The sequence below is a fragment of the Leopardus geoffroyi genome, chromosome D4 (genome assembly GCF_018350155.1).
Source record: "Leopardus geoffroyi isolate Oge1 chromosome D4, O.geoffroyi_Oge1_pat1.0, whole genome shotgun sequence".
Lineage (NCBI taxonomy): Eukaryota > Metazoa > Chordata > Mammalia > Carnivora > Felidae > Leopardus > Leopardus geoffroyi.
This window is the reverse complement of record NC_059342.1, coordinates 76,511,404-76,533,221: the sequence shown is the minus strand read 5'-3', so window position 1 is coordinate 76,533,221 and position 21,818 is coordinate 76,511,404. Positions and strand designations below refer to the sequence as shown.

Below are 21,818 nucleotides of genomic sequence, written 5' to 3'. Positions count from 1 at the left end.
GTACTTCTCAGCCCAGAAGTCTATACTCTAAACAGGAGTCAGCAAAATTTTCGGTACAGGGCCAGATAGCAAGTACTTTCCGCTTTGTTAGCCATACAGACTCTACCACAGTGACTCAACTGTGCTATCCTAATAAGAAAGCAACCATAGACAATATATAGATAAATGGATGTGACTATTTTCCGGTTAAATATTATCTACAAAAATTGGAGGGAGCCCCTACACCAATAAAGTTTAATGGAACACCTGTCTTGCCTCTGCATATTATTATTATTATTTTAATTAATAGGATGTTCTAATTTTTTAATGTCTATTTATTTTTGAGAGAGACGGAGTGCAGGTGGGGGAGAGGCAGAGAGAGAGGGAGACATAGAATCTGAAGCAGGCTCCAGGCTCTGAGCTGTCAGCACAGAGCCTGATGTGGGGCTCGAACCCATGGACTGCAAGATCATAACCTAAGCTGAAATCAGCTGCTTAACCGACTGAGCCACCCAGGCGCCGCATTAATAGGATATTTTAGAGTAGTTTTAGATTTGCAGAAAAATGAAGCAGAAAGTACAGAGTTTCCATTGCCCTCAGTACCCTCTACCATACAGATCCTCCTATCATTAACATCTTATATGAGTGGGGTGTATTTGTCACAACTGGTGAGCCACTATTGATACAATATTATTAATTACAGTCTATAGTATACTTTGTGTTGTACATTCTATGGGTTTTGCATGACATCATATATCCACCATTACAGTGTGACACAGTTTCACTGTCCTAAAGAACCCCTGTGCCACCTTCTCATCCGTCCATCTCTCTCCCCCAACTCCTCGTAGCCATTGATCTTTTCACTGCCTTTATAACTCTACCTTTTCTAGAATGTGATAGAGTTGGAATCATACAATCTGTGGCCCTTTGACACTTGCTCCTTTCATGGAGCAGTATGCATTTAAAGTTCTTCTGTGTCTTTGTGTGACTTAATAGCTCATTTATTGCTGTTGGTACAAACTATCACATTCATGGATGCACCACAAATCCTTTATCGGATCACTTACTGAAGGATAACGTGGTTGCGTCCAAGTTTTGGTAAGCAAGAGTAAAGTCACTATGACTGTTCACGGGCAGGGTTTTGCATAGACATGTTTTTCATTCACTTGGGTTAAGTATCAAGGAGCCCAATTGCTGAATTGTGTGGTAAGGATATGTTTGGCTTTGCCAGAAACTGCCAGATTACCTGCCAAAGTGGCTGTACTATTTTGTATTCCCAGTCGCACTGAACTCTTCCTTCTGGTCCACATCCTCACCAGCATTTGGTGTTGCTAGTGCTTTAGATGTTATCGTTCCAATAGTTATGTGGTGGTATCTCATTGTTGTTTAATTTGCAATTACGGAATGACATGTGTTGTGCGTGCATTCATATGCTTCTTAGCTATCTGTATATCTTCTTTGGTGCTACGTCTGCTCAGCTCTTTTGCCCCTTTTTAAATCTGGTTGTTTGTTTTCTTATTGTGGAATTTTAAGTGTTCTCTGTATAATTCGGATGCAAGTCTTTCATCAGATATGTGTTTTGCAAATATTTTCTCCCAATCTGTGCCTTGTCTTCTCATTTTCTTAACAGTGTCTTTCACAGAGCAGAAGTTTTTAATTTTAATAAAGCCCAACATATCTTTTTTTTTTTCTTTAATGGATTGTGCTTTTGGCGTTGTATGTGAAAGTGCATCAACAAACCCAAGATCACCAAGATCTTCTCTTATGTTGTCTTCTAGAGGTTTTATAGTTTCAGGCTTTGCATTTAGGTCTACGATTCGTGTGGGGTCAATTTTTTTGTGAAAGGTGTAGGACCTGTGTCTAGATTTCTTTTTTTCCGGCATGTGGATGTCTATTTTTCCAGCACCATATTTTAAAAAAGACAATCCTTTCTCTGTTGAATTGCTTCTGCTCTTTTAACAAGGATTAGTTGACCAGATTTGTGTGGGTCTATTTCTGGGCTCTCCGTTCTGTTTCCTAACTTATTTGTCTATTATTTCACCAATACCATACTTCCTTGATTACTGTAGCTTTGTAATAAGCCTAAAGTTAGGCAATACCAGTTATCTGACTTGGTTTTCTCTCCTTCAGTTTGTGTTGGCTGTTTTGGGTCTTTGGCCTTTCCACATAAACTTTAGAATTAGCTTGTCGATCTCTACAAAATAACTTAGTGGGATTTTGATTGGGATTGCGTTGAATCTATAGATCAACTTGGCACGAACTGACATTTTAACAACATGAGAATGAACGTGGAATGTCTTTCCATTTCTTTAGATTTTTTTTATTACTTTCATCAGTTTTGAAGTTTTCCTCATTTATAGATCTTGTGTGTATTTTGTTAGATTTAGACCTAAGGATTTCATTTTTTTTGGATGCCACTGTAAATGGTATTTTGTGTTTAATTTCAAATTCCATTGTTCATTGCTCTCATATAGGAAAGAATTTGACTTTCATATATTAACCTTGTATCCTGTCATTTTGCCATAGTCACTTACTAGTTTCAGGAATTTTTTTTGTTGTTGCTGTTACTTTTGATTCTTTGGGGGTTTCCCACTATATATTATTTTTTTAAAAACCCACTTCACATTCTTATTATTAATAGTAATAATAACAGTAATGAACATTATGGAATGCATAGTATGATGTGACAGGTGTCATGCTGTATTTGTCATCTCATTTAGTTCCACAATAGCTTAGAATCACCAGTACCATGATTTAGTCCCTAATGCAAATGAGGAACCTGAAATCTATCCAGTGACAGAGGCACGGTTATCCAAAAAGGCAGAGGCAAGACTTAGACCTGCCCCTTCTTTCTAGAAAATAAATGGAAACTTCCATACAGTTACATATATACAAGGCTGTTTTTATCCCTCACCCCCTTTTTTTCTTCTCGTAATTGAGTCTATAAAAGTAGGTAGTATTTTGATCCTCATTTTACAAATGAGGTAACTGAGGCTCCTGAAATTAAATAACTTGTTCAGGATCACACACACAGTAAGAGATGGAGTTGAAGACCCATTCTCAATGTGTGGGGTGGAAGTATTATAGACAAATTTGAGGCTGAGCATGGCCATGTGACAACCATGATCACTAACTAGCAAGGGTATGAGCTAGACCTAGGCTCTTGAAAACTAAATTGAATTACATTTTGGTGTCAGATCTTGAAAAGACCAAAAATTGTGTTCGTTAATTAGATCTTTTGGTTTTCCTAGGCCCTTTTTAAATCTTGACATCCATTGGTTTTTAAGGAGCACTTAAAGCCATTTCCAGTTGCCCTACAACATTACCCACACTTCACTTTGGTTGTGATGCAAAATAGCTAATTCCACACTAGCTGGGGCCTGGATTTGACTGCAACTGATATCAGATCTGCGAGAATTGAAAAAGAAGGGATATGAGAGATGATCAGGGCTCCTCATTAGCTCACTGTTGCAGAAAGCACGTGCAAATATTGCTGCCTTTCTACTGCCTTTGGGTGTTTTCTTTCTCCATTGCTAATGACTAATAAAAAAAAGAGAGAGACAGAGAAGAGGGAGCAAACAAGAAAGCAATTGCTATTAGATTTTCTTCTATTGCAGCAGGTTTTTCATTCTGCAGAGCTCATTAGAGGTGGCTATATGGAAAGACTTCCAAGGTGCCCCAGGGAGAAGGAGAAAGACAAAAGCGAAGAAGAGAGAAACTTTCAGAGATATGACCCCTGCCAGAAATTCACACCAGAACCAGCTGTATCTAGACCACATGTTCTGATGCTAAAAGGCACCTCATGGCTTGGTTTTAAGTGTTAACAAGGAAAGAAGGAAGGAAGGAAGGAAGGAAGGAAGGAAGGAAAGAAGGAAGGAAGGAAGGAAGGAGAGAAGAGAAGGGCAGGGGAGGAAGGGGAAGGAAGGAAGGAAGGGAAAGGAGTAAAGAAAGAAAGGAAGAAAGGAGGGGAGGGGAGGAGAGAGGAGGGGAAGAAAAGAAAAGAAAAGCAAATGAAAAACAACAACAACCAAAAAAAAAAAAAAAGAAAAAGAAAAACAAAAGAAGAAAAGGGTTCTCTTTCTAAATACTACAGACAAAGTTACAAATGTATTGATGCTGTGAGGTTAGTTAAAATGTGGCTTTGATTTTTCCTATTTGTTGCTTTAAGTTAGGTAGTTTTCTTTATTAAAGTTTATTTATTTATTTTGGGGGCAGGGTGAGAGAGGGAGAGAGAGAATCCCAAGCAGGCTTTGCATTGTCAGTACAGAGCCAGACTCAGAGCTCAAACTCGTGAGATCATGACCTGAGCTAAAGTTGGAAGCTTAACTGACTGAACCACCCAGGCACTCCTAAGTTAGGAGTTTTGAAATGTCTTTTTAACTTAATTTGGAGTCCAACCTCCTGGAGATTCAATTTCACAAACATTTTTGAGAATCCTCTATGTACCTAACTCTTTGTTGGGAACTGGAGAAGTAGAAGACACAGTAGGTCTCTGCTCCCAATGTGGGGGGAAAGACATACCCACAACAATTTCAGTGCATAACGTGGTAGGAAGAAATGTGTTCAACATATGGTGCTGGGAATACTGCCTTTAGCATTAATAACTGTCCTAGAGGGGACGTCTGGGTGGCTCAGTCAGATAAGTGTCCGACTTCGGCTTGAGTCATGATCTCATGGTCTGTGAGTTCGAGCCCTGCATCGAGCTCTGTGCTGACAGCTCAGAGCCTGGAACCTGCTTCGGACTCTGTGGCTCCCTCTCTCTCTGCCCCTTCCCCGTTCATGCTCTGTCTCTTTCTCTCTCTTAAAATAAACAAACATTAAAAAAAAAAACTCTTTCAGATGTCAGGGATAGGGTATGAGGCTAGGGAAAAATCAAATCCACCAGCCAGAAAAAAAAAAAAAAAAAAAAAGAATCCCATGATAGAAAAAAAGGAACTCCAAATTAGTAGCCACCTGTCCTGGGTTCTCATTATAGTCCTATCATGTGACTTGGACAAGCTGTGTCTGCTGCCTGGAAAGAGGAAAAGAAAAGAATTTGAGGTCCATCCCAGCTCTAAAATTTGCATCTCTCTTATTCCTAATCAAGACAGGCTTTTCGAGAATGTTAAATAAAACTATGCTCCACAGCGGCGATAGCTACTATTTATCGAGAGCCTGCTGTTTTCAGTCCTTCTTCTGTGGTTCACATTATGGACTCTTTTAATCTTTATGACAAGTATGTAAGGCTAAGGATGATTATTATTCCCATTTTCCTGATGAGCAAACAGAGGCCCAGGAAAGGTTCAACGTTCTGTCTAACCAGAGCCATGTAGGGGATGGGAATTGGAAGCATGCTGTAAATTCAGGTGGTCTGGCTGTAGAGACTGCTCCCGAGGTGGGAAGGAAGATACAGAGTGCCCGTGGGAACACGCTCCTCCTCTTGGGAACTTCTTCTTAGCCCTCTGTGCCAGAGCCGTTTGAGGACGCCTGTATGTCAAAGAAATGACCCTAGGGCTTAAGACACCCCCAGAGCTGGGAAGTGACTTGTTTAAAGCAAGTTGGTGGAACAGCTTCACAGAACTGGCTCCCTGTCCAGGAGAGGACTGGGGGTGCTTGAGGAATGGTGGGCACACACACCAGGATTCAGGGAGAGTCAGTAGTCCCAACACTTGGACTCACTCAGCAAGTGCTTGAGTACACGTATTTTGTGTCTGCTGTTAAGCTACACCCTTGAGACAGACACGAGTGGAGGTGTGTGGGGATCATGGTGCCCTGAGAGCAGAGAGTGCCCTGAACACTGGAATATGAAATCCTAATTGCAATTGAAATGTTTTTTAACAGCACAGGGATAGTGGCTTCTGCCTTTGACTGTGATAACATAAGCAATAGACCCTTTCGGGATGGAGGGGGGTAAATCTCAGCGTGCAGTTTGGGCTGTGGCTGCAGAGGGGGATCTAGGCTGAGCTGTACCCGTCTCTCACAGGCTCAGCCGCCACCTAGGACCAGGGGCTTGTTCACTCAGGCCCTGCAGATTTGTGTTTAGGTCCACGTCTCTGTCTGGAGGTTTTGGTGAGGCTAATTCTCCTCTTCAGATCTCATTATAGCATCTGAAAAGCAGAGATAACGACAGTGCTGGGTCAGAAAAAAATGCAGAGATCGGGCCTAGTGATGTCGAACTTTCACCACCCCAGCTCTGAAATTGGATGTCAGGGTAGCAGGGTCTTGGATTCCTTCCCTTGAGAAATGGAGGGGGACGTTCTGGAAACAGCTGCAGAGGCCCCAGTGACAGCAATCCGGCCTGCTCCTGGGGTTAGGACACCACGAGGAGTCCTGGTGCTGAGGAGGGGGAGGGCACAGGGGCTGAAGAGAAGATAATGTTTCTCTAGCCTGCGATTTCTTTCAATTTCAGGGATTGCAATTACCAGGGCAGGAGTTAGAAGCGGCCATGCCCGGAATGCTTAAGTGAGTTTGGTGCCTCTGGTAGAAATGGTTTTGCATTTAGAGAGGGAAGGCATGTGCAGTGTGTAAGTCAGGCTTCACATTGTGTGTGTGTGTGTGTGTGTGTGTGTTCATGCACACCTTCGTATGCATGAGGGCAAGGCAGGAGAAAGACCGTGGAACATGGTTGGAGAGGGGTGTGGCAGAGTAGAGGGTGAGCCTGGGAACGTGACCCCACCTCACTGAGACCCAGTCTCCTTACCTCCAGCATCAAGATAATAATAATGACTTTGCAAGATGTTAGAAGTGTCTTAGTGTTGGGGCTGTTGGAGCTCAGTGTTGGGGCTGCTCTAACAAAATACCATCGACTTCATGGCGGAACCAATAAAGGTTTTATTTCTCTAAGTTCTGGAGGCTGGGAAGTCCAAGATCAAGGCAGTGGCAGATTCATGTGTGCTGAGGAACTGTTTCCTGGTGCTTAGATGGTACCTTTCCTCACTTGGTGGAGGGGACAAGGAGCTCTCTGGGGTCTGTCTTACAAGAGCACTAACCCTATTCATGAAGGGCCCACCCTCATGAACTGATCACTTCCCAAAGGCCCCACTTCCTAATACCTTCATATTGGGGGTTAGGTTTCAACATATGGATTTGAAGGGGCGGGACACCAACATTCAGTCTATGGCAAAAAAAAAAAAAAGTTAGAAACAAGTCTTGACGAGGACCTAGCACATGACATGCATTCAATAAAGAGCAGTTACTGTTATCAATGTGGGCATCCATCTGGCACATTCAGCCAACACTGGTATTTTCAGTGAGTCAGCTTGCACGTTTCAGCATTTCATTTTGGGGCAAGATTAAACATTACTAGCCTATTTTTGCATAGTTTCTAAGAACATGGAGTTGAATTGTTCCACGTCCAGCTTGCTAGTCCCTTGTACTTTAATCAATCTCTTTACTCTTCTGTTCCTTTATTTATAACAAGCAAACAAACAAACAAACAAATAGAATAAGAGTACTTCCCTCCCAGGGTTGCTGTGTGAAACAAGATGTGTGCAGATCCCTTAGAATAATTGCTAGCACACTGCAAGGAATCAGTAGATATTAGCTTAAAAATGATGTTTGTCATTCTGATACTAGATATGTAGGGACGAAAGGGTAGGGGGAGATTGGAGTAACACAGCTGGATGGGTGGTCTCTCCCACATTTCCATTCAGCTAGGAGTATTCATTCATTCATTCATTCATTCACTGAATAATCACTTATTGAACCCCTAGAATGTGTTTCAGCCACTGTGTCAAGGCTGGATGTAGGCAGCGAGTAAGAAAGACGTGGTCCTTGCCGTAAAGTGCCCTTTGTCCAGCAAGGGAGATAGTGAGTGACCAAGATCAATAGTCCAGTGTGAAAGTGCTAAGATAGGGGAAGGATGGGTGCTGTGGAAACTCAGAGAAGGGGCATCAAACCCCCAAGTGAAAGGGAGGCATCAGCAAAGCTCTCCTGCCGGGGGTGGAAATGGAGTGTAGTAGGCAGAATAATGCCTTCCAGATGTACATATTTTAATCCCTAGACCCTGTGAATAAATTACCTTCCATGGCAAAGGGTGATTAAGGGTGCAGGTGGAAATCAAGCTGCTGATATGGAGATAAAGAGATTATTGCCTGGATTATCCAGGTGGGTCTGATGTAATCCTAAGGTTCCTTAAAAGGGGAGTGGGAGGTAACAGAGGAGGCCAGAGGGATGTGATTCCAGAAGGACTTGCCTTGCCTTGGCTAGCTTTGATGGTGGTGGAAGAGGGCCCGGGACCAAGGAACTCGGGCAGTCTCAAAAAGCTGGAATGGCAAGGGAGCGGTTCCTACTCTGGAGCTTCCAGAAAGCATACATCCGTGCCAACACCTTGCCTGTAGCCCACAAACCCATGTCAGACATCTGACCTACAAAAAAATATAATAAGTGTATGTTGGTTTAAGCCGCTATATTGGTGGCAGTTGGTTACTAATACACGAATACACGGGGCCCGTGATACATCTGAGTTAGAACCGTCATTTTACAAAATCATTCTGGCCACAGGGTGGTTGGCAAATTAGAGGGACCAGGCTGAATGCAGAGTGCATTATTAACAGGCTGTTACAGCAGACCCTGGGAGAGGGGTGGTGGCCTGAACCCAAGCACACAGCCGTCCTGTGTTGTGTCTGTACACACCCTGGAAGCAGGGTGTGTAGGTGAGGAAGGCTCAGAGGGCAGTTGCCCAGACGATTGTCAGATCCCAGATCTGGCAGATCCCAGATCCCCAGATCCCCAGATCCCTGCAACTGAGAAGTAGAGAGCCTTGAAAGGGAAACCGGCATGCAGAGAACGACCATGTACTTGCCAGAGGCTGTGGTCAGAGTCAAAATCAAGTGCTGTGGAAGCAGGACGTCCCTTCCAATGAAGGGGCTCAGGGATGCTTTCTAGAGAAGAGGACACTATGAAGTCTGTCTGGAGGCTCCCAAGAGGGCTCAGGGGACGTTGCAAAGAAGAATCAAATGCAGCCCCTGCTTTCAAGGAGCCCACAGGTCCGAGGGGGTAGGGCAGGTAACATGGCCTTTCTTAGGAACCCTCCAGAACATGCAAGAGGAAACAGCTCTGGGGCTGGAAATCAAAAATGTGGATGGGTAGCCTGTTCTGGTCTTGCCAACCCAGGAACCAGTAAATGAGTCACTTCCTCTGCCCTGCCTTTGTCCCCTCTCTCATCAATGTGCCGAGCATCAGCTGAGATAAGAACAGCCCCACACGCATGGACCCCAGCAGAGCCAGGGAAGCAACTTTGCACCCATGACCCGTGAAACAGCCCGTAGGGTGGGGGTCATGAACTGCATCCTGCCAAGGAAGAGACGGCAATCCTGGGAGCCTCCCTCTGGAGGTGGCTGGGCTCGCACGAAACGCTAGGGGTTTTACTGAGATCTGGCAGTCTTCCTGTGAATCTCACAGGATGAATCTCGTGGAGGATGGGCTGCCAGCTGGTAGGGGCAGGAAGGAGGCAAGAACTTCCCGATGGGCATTGGTCTGCTCTCTGGCCACAGCAGGTAAAATCGGGGGTGTCCGGGGCCTCTGGTGCTTAGCCAGAAGTGGACGTGGGTTCTGGAGTCAGCACTGCTGACACGTCTCATGACTCGTTCTGCTCCCACTGCGTGCAGCTGGTGACAGGGAACAGCAGGTGCTACTTGCTGTGTGTCTTTCAAAGTGGTGCGTCTTCTCCATGTCCTGTCATAGGGCGCCTCCACCGTGCTTGTCTGGGGTGCTGCAAAACCCCATAACATACTAACACACTCCTTCCCTCCATCCTTGTTCCTTTTTCAGCTCACCCTCTAGCGTGTGTCCAGGCTATCTTTCTAAAGCTCCGGTCAGAAAGTATTTCTCTCCTGCTGAAATCCCTGCAGTGGGTCGTCTTGCCCTCAGAATAAAGCCCGCATTCCTGGGGCGCCTGGGTGGCTCAGGCGGTTAATTAAGCATCTGACTTCCGCTCAGGTCATGATCTCACGGTTTGTGAGTTTGAGTCCCACATCGGGTTCGGTGCTGACTCTCAGCTCAGAGAGTGGAGCCTCGAGTCTGCTTCTGATTTTGTGTCTCCCTCTCTCTCTGCCCCTCCCCTGCTTGCTCACTCATTCTCTCTCAAAAATCAGTAAACAGTAAAAAATTATAAAAAATAAAATAAAGCCCGCGTTTCTTAGCATCACTTGGAAGACTGGTAAGAGCTGGTCTGTTTATGTGCCCCTCTCCAGCCCGTCTTTGCATTTTAGTCAATGCTTTTACATCTTGAATCTTGGCTTCTTTCAATTTCCAGAATGTGCCATGTGAGTGTTTACCTCCTCTCTCTCTCTCTCTCTCTCTGAGACACACACACACACACACACACACACACACACACACACACCCCACTTCAGACTTCTGCACATGCTATTCTTTCTGCCCGGACCCCATTTGCATTCTTTGCTCTTTCCCTGGATGACCCCTCCCAATCAGTCAAGGCTCACCTCCTCCAGGCAGCCTTCCCACCTTGCCCACTCTGTGTTAAGTGCCCCTCCTCTCTACCCCCTTGTTCTCTGAACCTCCCTGCTGTGAATCTTAAACTTTATAACTCTAACCTATAACTGTCTCTTTAAACAATAAAAGATTTAAACATTTTTCCCACTACAAGTCAGTTATGCAAAACAGTGTAGTCTTAATTTTCTACAGCTGAAATAATCTTTTCCTCAAGGTTCCATTTCACTTATAGCAAAAAAGTATTTCAGGTTACCAATGAAGGATACAGAACATCCTCTTTAGAGGAAGTACTTAGTCTGTTCAAAGTTGAACTCCTCCCCAGCCAACCCTGCCTTTTCTTCACCAAGCAGTCTCCCCCACCTCCACCAGGCCTCAGGATGCATGGTGTACTAGATCCTTGCTTGGAGTCACTATGTGGATTTCTTACTTGAGCGTGGCTCTGTGCCCTTGCACTGGCATCCGTTAGGATGTGGATGGTCTTGGGTAGTCTTTTGAGGAAGGATATGTTGTCAGAATACACTGCCACAGTCCAGAGTCATGAGGTCCCCACACTCTGAAGCCCCTTTGTTCTAATCTCAGGTCCCCTTCCCCATCGCTGCCTCCATGCAAGCAGGGGGTTGGGACAGGAAGTCTTGTCAGCTTTATTATGTCTGCCTTGTAGGTGCAGGAATCAGAGGCTGACTTCCAGTCTCTTGCTCAGCTCCTGCTGCCCTCTCATGGGAGCTTCCATGGCTCGTTGGATAGAGGGGCTCCCCAGCTCCCCAGACGAATCCCTGATCTGAAGCAGCAGGCCCCAGTGTCCCTGCTCACCTGCCCTGGGACTTTTCCCAAACACTTGTTAGTATCTTCAGCATTTGTAGACGCTGCCCTCGAGGGTGGATGGGGAGGCAGTGCTGCCTTCCAAAAGACCAGAAAGGGGTTGTCTACCCTTGGGTATGAGCTCCTGGCCCCCCTAGCCTTCTCTTCTCGCAATCCAGCACAGCACTGATGGCAGAAAGAAGGGTTTTCTCCTTCCTTTTCCTGTCTGGTGGGAACTCCCCTGAGGTCATAGCCTGCACCATCTGTACATTAAAATAAGACACTATGATTTGAGTCGGTCAAGCCTGGCTTTGATATATAAGGGGACCTTCACTTTTAGCACAGGCTGGCTTTGGAAACTCTTGTCTAGCTCAAGACACTACAAAGTCATCTTTGAGATGCAAAGCTGAGCAATGACCCCTTTCTTGTCTAGATGATATCTGCCCTTCTACCTAAGGGATGAATGCTTTTGATTGAGCGGGCGGGGTGCCATAGACAAATATGATTTATGGGGAATGAAAAATACTTCACTTGAACCTCTTCAAAACCATTATTCACCTTGCACACTTATCTAGAAGCATTTTACACATGTGTCTTCTCCTAGGATATGGGAGCTTAAGGACAGAGAATGTCTGTTTTGTCATTGTATTTCCAACGCCTGGTATGTAATAATGAAAATTCATTGAATATTTGAATGAATGAATGAATGAATGAATGGTTGAATGTAAGAATGACTCAGTGCAGCACCTGAGCAGAGAATGTAAACAAAGACCCATAGTTAAGAAGTAGATCACAGAACAAAGTTTCTAACTGCTCCCCAAGAAGAGCAGAGTTGGAGGCTGGGTACGGACAGATGTCAGCATCAGTTTCAACAACACTGGTCCCTGTGACTCCAGAACATACAGAGTGCCTGTAGAATCAAGCCTAATACCTCTTAATGTACACTTCAGAGAAGCCCAAGTATTTTTACCAGCTGCTCACCCACCCAGAGGCGGGGAGTGGCTTCCCCAGACCCCCCAGTTAGACAGTGACAGAGCCAAGATGAGAGCACATGTCCCGGCTCATTGATCACACAGGAAACCACATCTCAGCCAAAAACACCACTCTCGTTTGACAGAAAGCCTCAGTTTAGGCGTAGGTGAGGGATACGGCATGGTTTAAACCAGGTGAGATGTCCTCAGTGGTGCTGGGGGTTGACTGCCACCCTTTTAGGAGGCCTTGGGCAGCCTGGGGACAGCCAGAAATGGTGGAGAGAGCCACTCCCTGCAGACTCAACAGCTTGCAGGCCACGGCTCCTCGCCTTCCCTCCACTGAGGAAGAGCTGCAGACAGTGCTGGCTGGCTCTGGGATGATTTACTTCCCTGAAATGCCTCAATTTAAATGCTAATTTCCCCAGAACTGAGGGGTGATCGGCTCTTGCATGCTGGTGGCTGTGTATTAATGTATCCAAAACACTCACACATATTCTTAAATTGGGGCAGGAGGGAGGGAAGACCTCAGGTAGGCTGGGGAGGGTGGCGGAGGAGCCCAGCCTCCCCTGCTTGCTGTTCTTGTCAGCATGGCTGATGGGAGGGAAGCTAGACAAGGTGCATACTCCACGGAAATACTCTGTAGCTTTGAGTCAGAAGTCCTTTGCAGGTGGCATGGTGGGTGAAGAGGCCTGCCTCTCACCTCTGCACACAACTGAACAGATGCTTACAGGGCTTCTACTAGGAGTAGTCACTGTCTCAGGTGCTCTGAGGCTCTTGAAGAGATTCAGAATCTAGTGTGAGGTTCCGGAAATGGGATCATCACTAAAGATCACTTTACAAACGAATCTTCCTCTCAGCCCCTGGAAGTCAGACCTCTCACTTCCATTTTACAGGTGAGGTCACTAAGACTCATAAAATGGAAGTGACCTCCCCAAGGTCACACAGCCAGCATTTGGATCCATGTCTGCAGGACTTCTGAGCCCTTGCCTTTTCCACCACCAGACCCCAAGGCCACTTCTGGGATCGATGCATGAGGGAAAAGTGATAGGAAGGTTTTATTGCATCTGGGGAAAATCGAGATGATTACATGGAAGAGGAGGTGGGTTTTTAACTTGGCCTCTTGCCTCCTGTTGACATCCTTCAGCCCACCCCGCCTGCTACATCCCCACCCCAGTGTGGGGATACACACACGTACACATGTGTTCATCCAGTGTGGGAGGTCTGACCAACCCCTGCTTAGACAGACCACCGTTTCCCATCTGGTCCCCAGCAGCTGGGTGGGGCTGGAGCCCCTGGCTCCTATCTGAGCTCCAGAGGAACCAGGGTGCCATGCAGTTAGGAAGAGGAAGAAAGTAGGGTTTGAAGCTCCGTGGGGACAGGCTGGAGTTTTAGACTTAAATTCCCAAGATCCCTTCGATCCAGTGTTCAGTGAGTACACACTTTGTATGCAGTTTGCACTGGGGAGGCAGTAGTAGCAGAGGGGTAGTCTTGGCCCCCAGGGAGCTCACAGTTTAACAGGCAGGGTAGGTCTCAAGGAAGGTCCCCGGGAGCACATCTACGGGTAGGAGTTGGGAAGCTCTTCATGGAAGGAAAGATACTATGGGATAGCATAACAGGAGAACTGTCCTGGCAGTAATGTGTAGTCCGAACGATAAGCAGGTGATAGCCAGGTGCATGGGGCAGGGACCTTTCCAGAGAGAGGGCAAACCCCCCAGTGGGCCCTTTGTAGGAAGTGAGTATGCCCTGTAAGAGGAACTTAAGGGCGGTCAGTGCGGCTGGAGAACAGCAGACCAGGGGACAGGGGTCAAAACATAAGGCAGGAGGTAGGCAGAGGCTAGATTTCGAAGACCTTTCAGACCTTCCTACATGCCTTGCGTTCTCTCTGATCCTTGTGAATGGAGGCACCTCCCTGTTTCCTGCTGGGCCCCGGTGTGCAGAGCAGTCCCTGAAACTTGAGAGACCCTAATAAATGTGGAACAAGTGAGATCTCGTACCTCCAGGGCCCTCCTGAGTGCCCAGAGCCCAGGATCTACTATTTTTAAAAGTTGATTAATCATTTCCAGGGGTGCCTGGGTAGCTTAGTCAGTTAAGCAACCAACTCTTGATTTCCGCTCAGGTCATGATCTCACAGTTGGCGAGTTCGAGTCCCGCACTGTCAGTGAGGAGACTGGTTGAAATTCTCTCTCTCCCCCTCTTTCTTTGCCCCTTCAGCACTCTCTCTCAAAATAAATTTTTAAAAAGCTTAAAAAAATTAATCAAGTATTTTCATATAGTATCAGCTGAGATTGATTCATGGATATTTGGGGGGAGATACTGGTCTAAAGAAACTGTGACCCTGTCCCAGTTTGAAACATGACATCCACTCACGTGCACATACAGACGCACCCGTGGGCACGAGAGAGCATCCACTCTGGCGGTAAAAGGGCAGAACTGACTGGTCTCAGGTTATACCAGGGATCAAGAGCATGGGCTTCGGATTGATCCATTGGGCAGGTGTTTACCAAGTGCAAAGCACTAAGCTGGGAACCTCCCCGTTGGCTACAAGTGGTCTTGGCCCCTGCCAGCTTCCTAACTGTGGACATGTGGGACAGGTTCCTTAACCTCCCTGAGGGCCCATTTCTTTATTTACAAGATGGGGGTAATACTACTTGTCTCCTAGAGGTGTCATGTGGTTAAAATCACACACTCACACACACACACACACACACACACACACGCACACTATTTAGGGCATAGCTGATGATCAACAAATATGATCGATAAATATTACTCATTCTCCTTCCCATCTTCCTATCTTTGGGATCAGTTGCCTTGTAGTTTGTTTTTGTTTTTGTTTTTCTACACACACACACGTACACACAAGCTATGAGAATCAGAATTCACTTTCTGGCAATTGAATTTAACCAGCACCCCGCCGGCCTCCCGCGTCCCTTTTGCAGGTGGGTGGATTCTGAAGCAGCCGTCTGGGTTCTGTCTGCGGTTCTGGGCCCAGGGGAACTTCCTGGCGCCTGCTCTTCCCTTCTGAGTTTTTGTACCTCCCGAGAGAGCCCAGGAGATGTGAAAGCCCTGGGCGCCCTCTGCTGGCAATGGCCACGCAGGACTGTGGCCATCCCCAGGCGGTGGCGGCAAAGGGGCCCCTTTCTGAGGGACAGACCTTGGTCTTACCATCCCCTGCTTCGCCCCTGCCTCCCTCCCTCCCAGCCTTCACACTGGCCTTCGACCTCCCACCCCTGCATCTTCCCCTTCTTTCTCACGTGCTTCCTCAACATCCTCCCTGCTTCCCCAAAGCTTTGGGAGAAAACCTTCCTCTAGGAACACAGAGCATATGAGCCCCCCCACCTCCACCCCACCATCCCGAGGCTGCCTTTCATTGTCCCTGTGGGGTCAGATCTACCCACCGAGTGAAGCCTGGCTTACACAGAAGGCAGAGGGATGTGGAGTGAAGAGGGTGTCTCTGTCTCTGTCTCTAAAAGCAGTGCCAGAGAAGATGGAGACCCTGGATGGTAAAGTGAGAAAACATAAGCTTGCTTTCAGATCCCTCTTCTCCAGTGCACTCTGTGTAAGTTCTGGAAGGTACTGCACGCCTCAGAGCCTCTACTTCTGCATTGGCTGAGTGAGCACCCAGCTCATGGCGATGCAGTGAAGATGGGTGAGGTCACGTGCAGACCAGAGCAGCTGGTTCGGTCAAGTCGTAACGAGCAGCACGCTCCTTCTCTTGGCCGTGGCCTGTCGGGGCTCAGTGTACCCAGGGGCGCTACTGCTCTGCTGGCTTTGACAGTTCCCTGCACCTGAGCAGTAGTGAGGACTGGGAGCCTTGGGACCAGACCACCTGGGACCTCCAACTGTGTTGTGCTTCATCTGTTCAGCCTCTGAAGTGAGGGTCCTAACAGCACCGACCTCATAGGGTTGGGAGAAGATAAATGTACCTGGAACTGTGCCTGGTGCGTGGTAGGTGCTCAATAAAAGGTTATTCTTTTTTTTTTTTTTTTAATTTTTTTTTCAATGTTTTTTATTTATTTTTGGGACAGAGAGAGACAGAGCATGCACGGGGGAGGGGCAGAGAGAGAGGGAGACACAGAATCGGAAACAGGCTCCAGGCTCCGAGCCATCAGCCCAGAGCCTGACACGGGGCTCGAACTCACGGACCGCGAGATCGTGACCTGGCTGAAGTCGGACGCTTAACCGACTGCGCCACCCAGGCACCCCTATAAAAGGTTATTCTTATTGTCTATTGCTGTTTCTCATTAAGGCAGATCGAACAGCTTTTCTGACCCTCACTTTACAGATGGGAAATCTGAAGTTTGAGCGGTTTGCTCCAGGTTAAGCAGTGAGGTGTGGTGTGGTGTGGGCAGAACTGGAGCCCAGTCTCCAGAGCTGCTGGCATCTTCTCACTCGTGCCCATACCTACGCTTGAAACAGGTGCTTGGGTCTCGTGGAGCTGGGTCCCAGAAGCATCCAGCCCACCCAGAATTCCTGATCACTGGGCCCCAGTGGCTGCTCCGCATGGCTCATTTGTCATCTCCCCCACTAGGCTGGGAAGATCTAGAAAAGTGGGGGAGAATCCGATCTCTCTGAATCTTTCGGCCCAGCTCAGGGCTCCACCCAGAGTGTGAGCTCAGCTGACCTGGGCATGCAGACACCCTCCACCCTGCTGTATCTTTGTGGGGAGATCTGTATCACCATAGGCCACCTCACAAGGGACACAGAAGGAAACTTAGGCCCTCAGACCCTGGCGAGTGTTAACGTGCCCCTTTAGGGGCACTCCCATCGCCCCAGAAGTCCCTCTTTTTCTATTCGCATGGCCGTTCCACACGCCCAGGCTTTCAAACGGATCATACGCCAACCACAAACACCTAGGTGGAAGCCACGATCACGGCACACGCATAGACTTAAACAAGTATAGCTCCCGAGACAGACAGGGGTACGCCCACACAGGCACACAAAATAGCATGCCTCGGTGCACCAGCGTGGACCTAGAAACTCATTGTCATGCACACACGTGCTCAGCAGACACTCCCAGGCCCAGCTGCCAACTTTCCCAAGTGTGCAATCAACAGACCTGGGTTCAAACCCCAGCACCCACCACCTCTTCACTCTGTGCCCCGTGTTTTGATCATCTGGGAAAAGAATGTAATCGTAACTGTCTTGTGGGGTTGCTGTGAACGTTAAGTGATAAAATGTATGTAAAGCACTTAGCCAGACCCTAGCAAATTCTGAGGATTGGACACAATGTGAGAGATGATGATGACGAAGATACTGGCAATGCTGAGTATGTTGAAAATGGGGCTAACGTCTCTTACCCTGGACTCCTCAGGGGTCAGGATACAGGGGAGGGGTTCCCTACATGAATGAATCATTGGGGGGGCTTCACAGGTGCCTAGGGTGAGGTGCGCAGCAGGGACAGCGGGTACAGACAGGAAGTGACCCAGCCCTGCCCCCACGTTTGTACAGCTGCTTTTGAACTGCTCAAGAGATCCAGGCTTCAAAGGCATTGCCTTGGCATCCCTATCTTTGTTTTCCTCTTCCTGATTTTCATTTCAAAGTTGCCCTTTCCAGGGGGCACAGTGAAGTGATAAACACCCTCCTCCTTTTCTTCTTCTCCTCCCCCTCCTCCTCCTTCTCCTCTCCAGATTGTGATTAGTGTCTCAGATTCTGAGCTTTTCTGAATATGGAGGGACCTCAAATGTCAGATTTTAATACCATCCGTGCCAAGTGGCTGTCAGATTCCCTGCTTGCACACTCTCAAGAACAGGAAGCTCACCACCTGGCTTGGCAGGCTGTTCTAGTGTTAGGCAGGTCTGTTGCATGAAAGATTGAAGGCTCCCCCATGGGATGCACTGTTAGTACCCTGCCTGCCCAAAAGACTACCTCTGTTCAGGGTTCAGTCCCCCAAGGTCTGTCTTCTGTTCCCTGCAATGGCCCTGCGGGGAATGAATAGAGGCATCTGATGAAACCAGGGCAGGAGAAAGAGCATGAGCCTGGAATTGGGCGGGGAGAGTGGGGAGGAGTGGGTCTGGGAGCAAGTCGCTCCCCTTCTCTAGGCCTCAGTGTCCCCATCTGTAAAAGGAGGCGTGTGATCCAAAAGATGCCTTAGGACGCTTCCACTTGAGCACACTCACACCCATTCTTTGCAGCCTTCCTTTCTCCAGTTCAACCCTGCCCCTGTTCCTCCAAGCACTCCAGGCTGTCCCCAGTTCCCTCATTCTAGCTCACCACTGTCATTGCTTATGCAAGGAGATGTTTAGCAGCCAAATAACACAGTTTGTAGAGCTTCAGACGGTGTCTTAAGCAATTGGCAGCTTTATCCCATTAAGTGTTTACAACAACCCTGAGATCTCACTTCACAGCAAGGAAACTGAGGTTCTGGGTGGAACAGTAGCTTCCTCAGGATTGTGCATCTAGTGGATGGCGGGCCAGGACTCGAGCCCTAGCCTGCAGGAGTCTGGAGCCTGTGATTAGCACCGCGTGCTCTGAGCTGGGACTCGGGGAGCCAGAGGCGAAGGGCAAGGACAGCCGCCCACTTGAGAGTCTCTCTGATCTGACTACAAGATCCCGGCCCTCCTACCTTGCAGCCCCCAGCAGCCTTCACGTTCTCATTCTGGCGGTCTCTCTGCTCCTCTCCGCAGGGAGAACAACTTCATCAAGGACTTCCCTCAGCTGGCCGATGGGCTGTTGGTGATCCCACTGCCGGTGGAGGAGCAGTGCCGGGGGGTCCTCTCCGAGCCCCTCCCGGACCTCCAGCTGCTCACTGGTAAGCCGCACATGCCACAACCCTCCCCGCTGCTCTGACCACACACCTGCTGATCTCTGGGTGCCTGTCAGTCCTCAGCACGTCCAAGACGGGCCTCCTCCTTCATGAGAGACAGAGTGCAAAAGGGACCTGCCATTTGGGGGGGGGGGGGAGGGGGAGGGGAGGCTTCTGCTATGGTCTGTGCAGAGCTAGGGGGATTCCCTGAGACTCTAGCCTCTGATCTGAGCCAAGATCTACTCTCTTAGCAAATTTCAGGTATGCTAACTCTAGGCACCGTGCTGTGCCTTCGATCCGCAGAATTTATTCATCCCACATAACTGAACCTTTGTACCTTTGACCAGCGTCTCTCCATTTTCCCCTAACCCTCAACCATTCTACTCTCTGCTTTTATGAGTTTGGCTTTTTTAGATTCTACATAAAAGCGAGATCGTGCAGTATTTGTCTTTCTGCGTCTAGCTTATTTCACTAGGTTTATTTTTAAATCGTGCTAAAGTAACATCACTGGCCCTCTCTACCAGGAGTCTCCCTCACTTGGAAGCATTTGTTACACAACTTGATTTTGAATATGGGCGCTGAGCCATCCTGTGGGGTGGGTATTATTTTCCCCATTATATAGATGAAGAGTCTAGACTCAGAGAGGTGATGGGATCAGCCCAAGGTCACAGAGCACGCCTACCAGGATGAGAACCAGGTTCCACCGCCCTGGGTCTTCTGCCCTATTCACTCTGCTCTGCAGCTCCCCAACCCCCACCCCTCCCTCTCCTTCTCCCCCTCTTCTGCAGGCTCTCCTGGGACTCTGTATCTTCTGTTCCACCCAGGATGCTCTTCTGCTCCCCCTCATCTTCTCCCAGGTCCTCTCCTACCCTTTTTGGAGGGACTTTCCTAAGATGTAAAGGCCCTTGTTCTGCTTTTGTGATACAGTGGTTGGGGATCTCAACCACTGCCCGCAGAGAATGGTCATCCTCACAGGTGATTGCACCCTCTCACTGAGAAGGAAACTGTCCCCCAAGGAAGACCACGCAGTGTGGCCAACTTTGTTTCCTAGCCCCCTCTACCACGTGCAAGCCCTTGGAACCTCCACAGCCTTTCCAATAAAGTGGCATGGACGGAGCAGAGGACCCAAGTCATGTGTGCTTCAGGTCTCCAGGGGCCATACACTGTGCATGTCTTCATCTCTGTAACCCTGCAAGGGTCATTGTCTCCTTTCAAGGGCACAGGATTTCTTTCTGATTAGAGAAATCATTTAACTGGTCCAAGGCCACATAACTAGTCCACAGTCGAGTCAGGATTTAAGCCCAGTGGGTGTTGACTCCAAAGCTGATGCCGTATCCACTATCCTACATCACCTTCCTGACCTGTCCTACTTCAAAAAGAGCCCAGATGTAGATCAGATGAAATCATATATCTAAAAATGCTTTGTGAAATCTGTCTAAAAACTGCTGTGCCTTCCTTAATTTTAGATTTTCATAAGATCATAGGATTTCAGAGCTGACCGAGACTGTCAGGGGCATCTCGTCTAGTCCTCCTTACCAATGAAGAGATCAGATCTGTAATATCCCCACTGAGTAATGATCCCTCTTGGGGACCCTCAGTCACAGGGAGTTCACCACCCCTTAAAGCAGACATCACCATGGTCTGTGGGGAGGGGCTGTTCTTTAATGGAAAAGCACAGGCATTGACCTATGTGTCCTTGGGCATTTCCCTCTCTGAGCCTCAGTTTCTTCTTCTGAGATATGGGGTGTAAGAACTATTCTTCAGCACCATGGTGAGTACTGGAGATTGTAGGTGTAAAATGCTCGGTGCATTGTGCTTCTGTATTAGTGGTACAAATTATTAGGATTGTTTGTTTTGACATGAGGATCTCTGGAGGCATCCTAATAAGGGAACTGTTATATTTCTAGAGTTAACAACAACAACAAAAAAAACTTACCAGGAAAAAGCCCATCTTTTGGTGGGGATCTAGGATAGAGTCAGATAAAATGGAGGTCAAGAATGAGTAAGGACCAAGGATGAGCCATACCCTTATGATTGGGTATAGGATGCAAGTGAGCAAGTGAGCCAGTAAATAAGTGTTTGTTGAGAGCCTGTTATGGTCCAGGCTCTGTTCTTGGCTCTGCAGGAGTGCAGATAATAAAGACCATGGCCTTGGGGTGCCTGGGTGGCTTAGTCGGTTATGCACCTGACTCTTGTTTCCACTCAGGTCATGATCTCCAGGTTTGGGAGTTGGAGTCCTGCATCAGGCTCTGTGCTGACAGCGCAGAACCTGCTTGGGATTCTCTCTCTCTCTCTCTCTCTCTCTCTCTTTCAAAATAAATGAACATTAAAAAAAAAAAACAAAACATCTCCTTGACCTCAAGAAGCTAACACTCCACTAGAGGAGCTTATATTCCAGGCTGGACTCCAGGAAGGACCAGAGATGGAGGGAAGTGAAGGGCAGAGTGATAATAACGACTATGGGGAGGTCCAACAATGTGGGGAGAGGCAAAAATGATGGCTTTATAAGTTTCATGATAATCAAAAGATATAGCATTTGTTTTCCCTTTGGACGCCATGTCATCCAGTGAATGAACTGTGTCCACAGCCTGCATTCAGATGCTTTGCCTCCCTCTCTTGAAGATGGGCCCCCGTCGCCAATCCCCACTCCAAGCCTGTTCTGAATCAGGACGAGCGCAAACAGATGGGGCAGAGGCTACCCGGATGAAGGTGCCTAGTCTTCCTGTGCAGACTGTTTGCTCCTGCCTGACTCAAAACGCAGCCTCTCCTTCATCCCCCACCCCCACCCATTCTCCTTCTCTTCGCAGCCTCTCCAGAGGAAGGACAGGACAGGCAGAGCAGATAAACAGAGAGGACATATTTATCACAAAACAACCCCGCTCCAGTAGACA

At 47.7% G+C, this 21,818-nt stretch overlaps 1 protein-coding gene across 4 annotated transcripts in view; it reads left to right on the top strand.

Moving 5' to 3' along the window:
• The window catches only part of ASTN2 (astrotactin 2), an 879,885-nt gene that overhangs the window by 615,941 nt on the left and 242,126 nt on the right, over nucleotides 1–21,818 (top strand). For all 4 annotated transcript variants that reach the window (XM_045469026.1, XM_045469024.1, XM_045469025.1 and 1 more), the window contains one exon: nucleotides 18,809–18,933. In XM_045469026.1, coding sequence (XP_045324982.1) covers nucleotides 18,809–18,933 — 125 coding nt within the window. The remainder of the gene's footprint in view (nucleotides 1–18,808; nucleotides 18,934–21,818) is intronic.